This window comes from Salvelinus alpinus, chromosome 3 (assembly GCF_045679555.1).
Source record: "Salvelinus alpinus chromosome 3, SLU_Salpinus.1, whole genome shotgun sequence".
NCBI lineage: Eukaryota > Metazoa > Chordata > Actinopteri > Salmoniformes > Salmonidae > Salvelinus > Salvelinus alpinus.
Genome location: NC_092088.1, coordinates 63,259,100 through 63,271,452, shown reverse-complemented (window position 1 = coordinate 63,271,452; position 12,353 = coordinate 63,259,100). Strand labels below are relative to the sequence as shown.

The 12,353-nt window shown below is 40.0% G+C and overlaps 1 protein-coding gene across 1 annotated transcript; it reads left to right on the top strand.

Moving 5' to 3' along the window:
- Positions 1-1,730: 1,730 nt before the first annotated feature.
- LOC139569753 (homeobox protein zampogna-like) lies at positions 1,731-3,634 on the top strand. Its single transcript, XM_071391128.1, has 2 exons — positions 1,731-2,314; positions 2,778-3,634. Exons 1-2 carry the CDS (start codon positions 1,966-1,968, stop codon positions 3,254-3,256), a joined length of 828 nt encoding a protein of 275 aa, XP_071247229.1. The 5' UTR covers positions 1,731-1,965; the 3' UTR covers positions 3,257-3,634.
- Positions 3,635-12,353: the final 8,719 nt, after the last annotated feature.

Here is a 12,353-nt window from a genome sequence, read left to right as displayed (position 1 = left end):
GGACCTCTATACCAGGCAGTGTCAGAGGAAGACCCTAAAAATTGTCAATAACTCCAGCCACCCTAGTCATAGACTGTTCTCTCTGCTTCCGCACGGCAAGTGGTACAGGAGTGCCAAGTTTAAATCCAAAAAGCTTCTTAACCCCTTCCACCCCCAAGCCATAAGACTCCTGAACAGCTAATCAAATGGCTACCCAGACTATTTGGATTGTCCATTTTTACGCTGCTACTACTCTCTGTTTATTATCTATGCATAGTCACTTTACCTCTACCTACATGTACATATTACCTGTGTCCTCGCACATTGACTCTGTATTGGTATCCCTCTACTGTTATTTTATTGTTGCTCTTTAAGTATTAGTTTTTTTGTTGTTGTTGAGTAAATACGTTCTTAACAATAATTTTTCTTAAAACTGCATTGTTGGTTAAGGGCTTGTAAGTAAGCATTTCACGGTACCTGTTGTATTCCGCGGTACCTGTTGTATTCCGCGCATGTGACAAATAAAATGTGTTTTGATTTGATTTGAAACTCGGCACTTCTTGGAATGAGTACAATTCACCTTCACATTTCTCTAAAATCGCAAGCTAATTGAGGTGCTCATTGGTTTCTCCATTCCTTTCTTCACTTGACCATAACTAAGCTATGTTGTTGTTAGGCCTACTATCTGTAAACAATCTGCAGACAAAAGTCTTCTTAATACAGTTATACATCGCAAGGTCCTCTGATAACAAAAGTTATTAAGGCTTAAATGTTCTGCCCATCCCTTCTGCAAATACAGGCAATGCCACACCTGCGAAAACCACGAGGGTAATCAGGCTTCACTCACTTTACAAACACTGACCTACAGTATATAGGTCAACTACATTTACCTGACATATGATCCGTTATGTACACAAGTAAACTTTAAATAGTACTTTGATTGAACAGTCATTTCGCTGAAAGTTTTGCAGCGTTTGATCCATGGGACATGCATAGCCTACTGTTTAGGCCATTTTAGGCATTATTTTAGCTTCAAATCCACATCAAGGCAAAAGCACAGGAAAGGTGATTAGGACTATAAAAAATGTAATCATGAGAAAAATAGAAAACACATGAAAGTAACTTTTTATACTAGTTACAACCAAATGGACAGAGGGGCGCAGCACACATTTGTGGACAAAAATTATAAACAAAATACTATATGCCAGCTCCCTGTTTAATTGTCAACCTCTTTACTAAATTTAATGTAGGCTAATATTGAAATGCGTAGGCCTATGCAATTCCTATAGTGTGGATAGCCTATTAGGCCTGAGGCGGTGAGGCTATAGCGCACGACGGTCTCCACATCCATTGTTATTGATCCTTCATAACACATTAAAACCAGATAAGAGTAGGCTACACAAATACAATGTTCTTAGATCTTGCAGAGCTCCGCGAGCCAATAGCCCTTCACAGATTGCCCTCAACAAAATCACCCCAATTGTTGTCAAACTGAAACATACGTTTAAAAGGTCTGAATTTGTGCTACCTCCATCCCTCATAGTCCATAACACTTATACAATCACTGCAGGCTTTTCCTCCTTGTCTTCAAATTACGCAAGTTTATCCAATTTATCTCTCCGTCCTCAAATAAATCAAGCGCTTGAGGGATAGAAATACAGGGCAAGGCGGTCTGGGGCGGGGATAAGTAGGTCAGACAGCCTATCAGCGCAGGCTTCAATGGCAGTAGTGAGAGTTGTAGTGCAGACTTGACATCTAATGACACCTCGGCTGTTGATTAGACCAGAGGCTGTTTCACCGCAATTAAATCATCTCGGGAGAAGATCGAGAGAGAAGAGCAACGGACAACCCAATCAATACCTGTAGTTTAGTTTAGACTTTTGAGGGTCTCTGGATGGGGGTCGCAAGACTTTAGAGAGCGGGCTGAGAGAGTAGCCTAACAAAACTTCGGTTGTGATAAAAAATTGGTTTTGCGTAAATCTTATCATGGCGCTGGGCTGCTCCTTTTTCTCCATCAAGGACATCCTCACCCGCGGACGTGACGCACGAGACAACATTCCAACTTCACGGGATCTGACAGAACTCTGCACGTTAAAGCTGGCCTCCATCAACCAGGACCGGCAAACCGAGAGCAGGGATGGGAGCTTGAGGGGTCCCGGTTCATCCACTTCGGATTGCAGTGACGAGCACAACGGGGATGAGATGGAGATGAAACACATCCGCCAAGGAAGTATTAGTTCCTCTCCTGGTTTGGAAGACATCAGGAACCCTACGTCCGAGTTCGGTAGTGAAGAGTCCACTGGGGAGGAGGCGGAACACATGGCATGCAAAAAAGGTACTTCGCCCTCTGACTGTCTATAATACTATTTATATCGACCATGAATCTAAATGCAATTATAAACTGGGTGGTTCAAGCCATGAATGCAGATTGGCTGAAAGCCGTATTCCACGGGTGTGACAAAACATGACTTTTTACTGTGCCAATTATGTTGGTAAGCAGTTTATAATAGCAATAAGTCACCTCGGGAGTTTGTGGTATATGGCCAATATATATAGGCCTACGAGTACAATTATAACCCTACTTACTGGCTTTGAACTTGTAGGCCAATTTATTGAGTAATAAACATAAATGTAAGTACTTGCGGTCATCTTCACTTGAAGGACATTTTGTGTAAACACGCTGTGTCCTGGAGAGATATAGACTGGCTAGACTACGGTGTTGCTATTTGAAAAATAAAGAGGTCGCCTGTTTGCCAAATAACCACAAGAGCTTTTATTTTCTCTTTCCTCCAATACAGACATAAACAACAAACAACCAGGTCTGGATCAGGACAAACAGAGGGAGGAAGAGGAGAACGAGAGGGAGAGTAGTTACACCACCGTGGGCCAATCCATATCTGGTAACAAGAAGCGCTCCCGTGCGGCCTTCACCCACGCGCAGGTCTACGAGCTAGAGCGTCGGTTTAACTTGCAGCGCTACCTGTCAGGTCCCGAACGGGCGAACTTGGCGGGCGCCCTGAAGCTCACGGAAACCCAGGTGAAAATCTGGTTCCAGAACCGGAGATATAAGACCAAACGGCGGCAGATGGCGGCCGAACTTGCCGCTTGTAGCTCCTCGACACCAGCCACACTGGCTAAGAAAGTGGCGGTGAAGATCCTGGTTCGAGACGATCAGAGACAGTACCGAGGGGACGAGCTGCATAGTCTGCCTGCTCTGCCACTCTATCTGGCCTACCAATATGGATACAACCCCTACATGTACTGCTTCCAGCCATGAATCTCTAGCAATGCGCTTTATGGGAGGATGCATTGACACAATGGTGTAGCTACAATTCCTCATGACATTCATTCACTTTTTGGACTTACTAAAAGATGAAAAAGACACTGGATAACCAGACGACATTTCTACATGCGTCTATGTGTAGCTAAATACTTTCTTTATTCTCTATTGGAGAGTGAGGTAATTTCAAAGCACAGGGAGCTTTTTGATACTGTATACGTGCAAGGCAAATGGGCCTATAGACATTACACTGACAACATTGATGGATACAGCTAAATGTAGTAGCCTAGATAACAATATTGGAATTATTACGCAGGAATGTGCATCGAGTTTAATTGTATAGCCAACTAATAACTAAATAAAGCTTAAAAACTAGTTGGGAGTCATCATTATCCTAATGTCATTGTTTACACACACACACAAAGTTGATAACTCATTATAAAACAGGAAAGGGTACATTCAACGGTGTCTTCCGCATTTAACACAACCCCTCTGAACCAGAGAGGTGCGGGGGGCTGCCATAATCGACATCACCGACGCCCGGGGAACAGTGGGTTAACTGCCTTGCTTAGGGGTAGAAGGACAGAGTTTTACCTTGTCAGCTCAGGGATTCGATCAAGCAACCTTTCGTTACTGGCCCAACGATATAACCACTAGGCTACATGAGGAATAGAGGTTCATTTAGGATTATGAAACAATGTGGGCTAATATCAAGTGCTAAATCGAAATAAACTACATTTACATTTCTAACATTTTCATACACTTTTGATAGACTTTTCGATCTAAGCTTTGAACTTAATAGGTCTAATAACTTTTCACATTAATATGCAATAGATTCGTTAAAACATTGATACAACACAAATACAATTGAAATACTTAGGTAAACTAAGGATTTTTTTCTCTCCAAATTAAGCCAACATCCATCTTAATGAAATTATTAAATTCGTAAGAGGAAAAAACAAATGTATGGATTTCAAAATCTTGTGGGATTTTTCCCAAACATTCTTAAGGGTTGATAACGAATTTCATCATGACAGACACAATATAAGTACCAATAATATCTGCATTGTTTCTGCATTTAGCTGCCTGTTAGAAGTTGAACCCACTATATGTGGACAGAAAACTTACACAACATGACGATGCAAAACACGTTGCACCAATGAGGACGCGTTTGAACATGGTTATAATTAGCCCATGGTCGACATCTTGAAGACTACAAGTAACTCAATTGAATCACCGGCATTCTAAAATGTAAAAATGCTATGTTTAAAAACAACCCAATTTTATAATTGAATATGAGGCTTAGAATGTAAATCACATGTTATCTGTCACATGCTTCGTAGACAACAGGTGTAGACTATTTTTTATTTTTTTTATTTAACCTTTATTTAACTAGGCAAGTCAGTTAAGAACAACTTCTTATTTACAATGACGGCTACTAAAAGGCAAAAGGCCTCCTGCGGTGCTGAGGGCTGGGATCAAAAAATATATATAGGACAAAACACACATCACGACAAGAGACAACACAACATAAAGAGAGACCTAAGACAACCCAGCCCAGCACCACACAGCAAGGCAGCAACACATGACAACACAGTATGGTAGCAACACAACATGACAGCAGCACAAAACATGGTACAAACATTATTGGGCACAGACAACAATACATTTTACCTATATTTAACTAGGCAAGTCAGTTAAGAACAAATTCTTATTTTCAATGACGGCCTAGGAACAGTGGGTAGAATCTTGTTCAGAAGCAGAACGAGAGATTTTTACCTTGTCAGCTCGAGGATTCGATCTTGCAACCTTTTGGTTACTAGTCCAACGCCGCTACATCACGCAACGCAAAAACTTCTTTTTGAATGAAGAGATTGAGATAAAACTCAACCAGTTTGAGTGTTTGTTGCACTGACTAACAGTGAAGCGCTTACTTAGAATCCAAAGAAAGAAAGAAAAGAAAGAAGAAAAAATACAAATTGAAATAGTGACACGAGGAATAAATACACAGTGAATAACGAATAAAAATAAAGAGTAAAAATAACACGACTAGCCTTTATATAGGGAGTAGAAAATAACATGGCTATATACAGGGAGTACCAGTACGGAGTCAATGTGCAGGGTGCAATGTAATTGAGGCAGCTATGTACTGTAATATAGGTAGGGGTAAAATGACTAGGCAACAGGATAGATAATAGATAGTAGCAGCAACTTATGTGGTGAGGGTGGAAATATATATGTGTGTGTGTGTGTGTGTGTGTGTGTGTGTGTGTGTGTGTGTGTGTGTGTGTGTGTGTGTGTGTGTGTGTGTGTGTGTGTGTGTGTGTGTGTGTGTGTGTGTGTGTGTGTGTGTGTGTGTGTGGTGTCAGTATGCATGTGTGTGCATGTTATGTGTATGTGGGCGTATGTAATGTGTTATCATAGAGGAGGATAGGCTAGTTTATATTTATTACATTTTAATTTTAGACGCTTTCACGCTTTCAAAATGTTGAGCCAAAAATCACAATTAATCTAACTAAATACGTGCTGCTGACAGGGCCTTGATTTGTTTTGTGGTTAAGGTGTGCAAATGTCCCCTACCTTCTCCACAGGGTATTAAGTGATTTTCCAAACAGATCTCGGATAGTATTGACCATAAATAGTGACCGTGGTTGAATGGTAAATCAATTTCATATTAATAGTAGACCTGTAATTCATATCGGCTAATCATACATTTCCCAATTGATAATACAGGTATAACAAACCAATCGTAATACAATCATAATCATTTTTATTCAAATACATATTAAAAAGTACAATTTAAGTTACTCATTTAAACTTTAATCCTGACCTAATAAACCTGGATGAAAGTGTATAATCAAAAACGTGTAATGTTCACAAAATACAAACATGTGTACACGAATTGCAAAAGTGTAGTGTAGGGCTGCCTACACACATAATAAAAACACGTAATGTACACAACATTTTAAAAAGTGTGTTCCCCACGAATTAAAAAGTGCACTACATAAACTTATACCTAAAACGTGTACAGTGCTTTCAGAAAGTATTCACTACCCTTGACTTTTTCCACATTTTGTTGGTGGAATTTAAATGGATTTGTCATTTTTTTTGTCAAGATCTACACAAAATACTCTGTAATGTCAAAGTGAAAGAAAAATTCTAACATTTGAAAAAAAAATTATGAAAAATAAACCACTAATATATCTTAATTATGTAAGTATTCAACCCCCTGAGTCAACACGTTAGAATCACCTTTCGCAGCGATTACACCTTTGCGTCTTTCTGGGTGTCTCAGAGCTTTCCACGCCTGGATTGTACAATGTTTGCACATTATTATTACAATTCTTCAAGCTCTGTCAAGTTGTTTGTTGATCATTGCTAGACGGCCATTTTCAAGTCATGCCATACATTTTCAAGCCGATTTAAACTGTAACTAGGTTATTGTCCTGCTGAAAGGTCAATATGTCTCCCAGTGTCTGTTGGGAATCAGACTGAATCAGGTTTTCCTATAGGATTTTGCATGTGCTTAGCTCTATTCCGTTTCTATTTATCCTGAAAAAGTCCTTGCCGATGACAAGCATCTCCATAACATGATGCAGCCACCACCATGCTTGAAAAAATGAAGAGTGATATTCAGTGATGTGTTGTGTTGGATATGCTCCAAAATTAACGCTTTGTTTTCAGAACATAAAGTTAATTTCTTTGCCACATCTTTTTCAGTTTGACTTTAGTGCCTTATTGCAAACAGGATGCATGCTTTGTAATATTTGTATTCTGTACAGGCTTCTTATTTTCACTCTGCCATTTAGGTTAGTATTGTGTAACTAATGTAACTACAATGTTATTGATTAATCCTAAATTCTCTCCTATCACAGCGATTAAACTCTGTAACTGTTTTAAAGTCACCATTGGCCTCATGGGGAAATCCATGAGCGGTGTCCTTCCTCTCCTGCAACTGAGTTTGGAAGGACGCCTGTATCTTTGTAGTGACTGGGTGTATTGATACACCATCCACAGTGCAATGAATAACTTCACCATGTTCAAAGGGATATTCAATGTCTGCTTTTTTTTACCCATCTACCAATAGGTGCCCTTCTTTGCAAGGTATTGGAAAACTTCCCTGCTCTTTGTGGTTGAATCTGTGTTTGAAATTCACTGCTCGACTGAGGGACCTTACAGATAATTGTACAGAGATTAAGTAGTTATAAAAAAATATATGTTAAACACTGTTGTTGCAGACAGAGTGAGTCCATGCAATTTATTATGTGACTTGCTAACATTTCAGATTGACATTTTTTTATAAATTGTTTAATTCAAAATGTCTAAAAGCATAATTCCACTTAGACATTACGGAGTATTGTGTGTAGGCTAGTGACACAACATCTCAATGTCATCCATTTTAAATTCAGGCTATAACACAACACAATGTAGTAAAAGTCAGTAAAAGTCTAGGGGTGTAAATACTTTCTGGTGGCACTGTATCTATTCCACTAAATGATCATAAAATGTGTCTTACTGTGTGGAGTGTTGTCTGCTGTGTTTGTAGCCTAGCTTGTTAACTCTTGTTCTGAATCCGCTGTCTCTTCAGATGCATGAGTTGAGGTCAAAAAGAATAACAAAAAATTATCCAAAAGTGTAGACTTCACTGAATTGTGTTGATACTTGATCATTTTGGGTGTTGGGGCTATATTATGAGGTGCTGTTAAATTTTACAAATGGCACCCCATACCATATATTCTTACATACACTGAGATTAAGAACACCTTGACACAAACCGGTGTGCTTGGCACCCTCTACCATACTGCCCGTTCAAAGGCGCTTAAATATTTTGTCTTTCCCATTCACCCTCTGAATGGCACACACACACAATCATTGTCTCAATTGTCTCAAGACTTGAAAATCATTCTTTAACCTGTCTCCTGCCCTTCATCTACACTGATTGAAGTGGATTTAACAAGTGACTTCAATAATAGATTCATAGCTTTCACCTGGATTCACCGGATCAGTCTGTCATGGAAAGAGCAGGAGTCCTTAATGTTTTCTACACTCAGTGTATTACAGGTATGAATGTGTGTTTACTGCTGTTGTAAATTCCCTGCTCTAGGCCCAGCTGCATGAGTCAGATAACTTCAATAAAGCGTGTCGGTGTTGCACCACACAGCCCTGCTGCTCAGGACAGATCCACATTAATCATGCTATGCTGAAAAGACTGTACAGACTAAACCCTCATCTCACTGTAATAGGCCCTGCTGAGCAAACTGGACTCAGTGGTAGACGTAACATAGTAAAGGTCGATCCAGGACGCTGCAATTAGTAGGATATGTTACGTTTCGTATGGTATGTATTCGTTTGTGGATGTCCATCATCCATTTCATATAACATGTTACAAATTACAATTCATATGATATATTACAAATTGCAATTTATACAATATGTTACAAATTTGCAAAACATACGCTATGCTATGAATTCCAAATTGTTGTAACTAAAGTTAGCTAGGTGGCTAACGTTAGATAGGCTAGGGGTTAGAGTTAGGGGTTTGGGTTAAGGTTGGGATTGGGAGTTAGGTTAAAGGGTTAAGGTTAGGGTTAGGGGAAGTGTTAGCTAACATCTTAAGTAGTTGAAAGTAGCCAAAAAGTAGTAAATAGTTGCAAAATTGCTAATTAGCTAAAATGCTAAAGTTGTCTATGATGAGATTCAAAGACACCCAACCTTTGCGTTGCTAGATGTTTGTGTTATATGCCTACCTATCCCCCCAACCAACCAACCAACCAACCAACCAACCAACCAACCAACCAACCAACCACACTTCTCTCGTTTTTGCCTTAAGTAATCTTCTGTGTTATTTTGCTTTTTGTTCCACTGTTCCGAATAGCTAAGTGGTTTATATTGTTCCTTTCTGTTAATTTTTTAACCTGTGAAATCAACAGTTTTTTACATTTAGCTCATTAAATGACTTCACCAATCAGTGCAGATAGAGCAGGCAAGCTAGTTGTTTACATGCATGGTGGAAAGACAAGTGTAGTCTATGGTGCAAGATGCAACTGAAATTGTGCAGTTGGGGAGATGTTGAGAAGGAGGCTTGAAGCACTGGGCATCTTGTTATGACATGTATTATATGAATTAGGTCCACAGAATTATACTTAGGAGGAGTGGCTTCTATGGAGGAACTTTGAATGTCCTTTGAGCGAGCTAGCTAGGTGGCTAGGTTAGCTACAAGCTTGTGTGTGCAGAGCGGCACCAGAACTTTACACACGTCTTACATGGAACGTGATAACGTGATAACTAGGCCTATAGTATCCTTAACTAGCATTGAACACGTTAATCCATTATCTAGCTAATTAAAAATCTTTCTCCCTATCTTCTGAATCAAGCTTGTAACGTCAGTACAGTAGCCTATGCTTCGGATGGGGAGGGGCAGGTAGCACACACAGGCAAAGATTTAGCACAGTATGGATCACTTTCTTTCTAAGTTCTGTTTCTGTTCCTGGTCTTACGCAACCATACCAAACGTAACACATCACTAATTTGAGTGTCCCGGATTTACATTTACTATGCTACGTCTAGTCTATGAGACCAGGCTGTGCCGAGGGGTTAGCTACTGCAGTTTAACTAAATATAAATATGTATGTTGGATGGAGTTAAGTGGCAATGGGATATAGAACATGGAATGAGGAATGCTCAAAGCGACATTAGGCCTACTTTAAGATGGGAACTTAGTAAAGTTGTGTGCATTCTACATAGTCAAAGAATAATGAGTGCATTCTCTGTAGGCTAAATTATTGTGGTTTCAATGCACATCTAGAGGTCTGCTTTTAAAAAAAGCACAGATGTGATTTCCTGAGTTGGCAGTTACCCAGTTTAGTCAGGTTGTAGAGTGCTTCTCACGTCTCATGCTATGTCTGCTAATTGACATGAATATGATTCACTTCTCTCTTAACTGATGCCTGGTGAGATTTTGGGCAGAAAATGGCTGCCGTGGCATCCCTTAGGTAGTACTTTTGGATAAGGTGAGTTCTTCTCCCTAACAACATTAATCAAGTATTCAGCATTTCTTGAAGTATTCCAATGCATTATCGCTAGTAGTAGTATTGCAGCTGTAGTGAAAATCTCCATCACCCTGTCTGCCTACCTAGACCTCCAACCTGTTTGTCAGACAGAGTCACTCTCACCTTGGGCACGACACTGGCAGCTGCCCAAGCCTCATTCATCTCTTTCAGATCAGATTTTCCACTCTAAGCTATCATGTGTGTCTGGTATTGTACATACATGGTTCTGGGGAGGAGAGACAACACAACTCCTTGTGATTAACAGACCATCATCAAGTGACATCTATTGACATTTACAGGGTGGTTACATTCATGTGACAACAGAACACTTGGGTGATTAGAGTTATCATTACATAATTGACAGCATGGTCATGGTCCCAAATCCCAACTGAAGAACATGATTAGTTTATTACTGAAACAGGTGTGTTAGTGCTGGTTGGACATTGGATCAAAAGCCTGCATATCTAGACCCTGCAGCCTCTTTTGGTAGTGGTTAGGTGAGAGATGGCCCTGGGTCAGCAAGCTAACGTCTGTGTTTATCTATACATATATAATGCACAAGTATGTAAACATTCAGTCTGAGAGCGAGAGCCAAGTATCGCCTTCACGCTTCCCTGCTGTTTGACGTGAAGAGGCTCGTAAAACAGATAGAGAGTGAGAGAGAAAGAGAGGACCCACTAGGCACACACTGCATTTCAATGAAATTAAGTTGAACCAACATGGAATAGACGTTGATTTGATGTCTGTGCCCAGTAGAGTGATAGAGATGAGTGGGAGAAAGGTAAGTAGAGAAACAGAGAGGATGGGGGGGGGGTGTAGAGAGAGGGAGGACAGAGACAGACAGACAGACTGACAGAGGGTGGAAAACCTCAGTGAGAAGAAAGTGTGTTTGAAGAATAGACTGGATTTGTTTTAGTGTGTAGAAAATGGTCAATGTTGGGGAGAGATTTCTACCTGTTTTAACACCACGTCTGGACAGACAATGTACCTGTACTGAACAGAATTAATTAATTAATTGATATATTTCTCATCTGTATTGGAAACATTAATCCTTTGTTGTCTTAGGAGTTTGCTACAGTAGCTCAGCTCTCAGCAGGGTGGAATGTACTGAGGGTGAGACATAGATACAATGAAACACTCACCCAGTCAGCACACACACATGCATACACGCGCACACACACAGAGGTGTCATGCACATAGGAAATATATTACATTTTTTGTGGCTGTTGTTGTCTCTCTGTAATACTACTGGCCACCTAGCAATTTTAGGAAGATTGGCATTAGCTAGCCTGGATAGTTTCCCAGTCTCAACCAGAGAGGAAGACACATTTTAGGCTATTTTGGAGAATTGGCAAGGCATGCAAGACAAGATATTGCTAGATACAGATTATTAAGACATATGGGTATGGCTCAATCTGCCTGCACCCTCCTTGATCTCTCTCGTGCTGGCTCGCCTGCTCTTTCTCTTCGCTAATGATGAGAGTGTGTTCAGTCTTCGGTCTGTTGTGTGTAGATTATCCTAGCCTATTGATTGATGATAGGCTCTGCTTTACCAAAATTGCGAGACATTGCAAGCCAAGAAATTGCGAGATACAGCTTTTGATTGCCAATAGATAGGCCTAGTGCACAGTTCTGACGGTCTGCGTGGCATCCGACCTGCCTATACTGTGCCCCTCCCCTCTCTCTCCATCCCTTGCTAGCTCGCTATGAAAATGGCTGGTTAAACTAGAGGTCGACCGATTATGATTTTTCATGCCGATACCGATACCGATTATTGGAGGACCAAAAAAAAGCCGATACAGATTATTCGGCCGATTTAAAAAAAAAAGTATTTGTAATAATGACAATTACAACAATACTGAATGAACACTTATTTTAACTTAATATAATACATCAATAAAATCAATTTAGCCTCAAATAAATAATGAAACATGTTCAATTTGGTTTAAATAAAGCAAAAACAAAGTGTTGGTGAAGAAAGTAAAAGTGCAATATGTGCCATGTAAAAAAGCTAACGTTTAAGTTCCTTGCTCAGAACATGAGAA

Coding starts and splice junctions, on each gene's coding strand:
- LOC139569753 (XM_071391128.1), top strand. CDS start 1,966: ATGGCGCTGGGCTGCTCCTTTTTCTCCATCAAGGACATCCTCACCCGC. Junction 2,315..2,777: donor ACACATGGCATGCAAAAAAG/GTACTTCGCCCT, acceptor CCTCCAATACAG/ACATAAACAACAAACAACCA.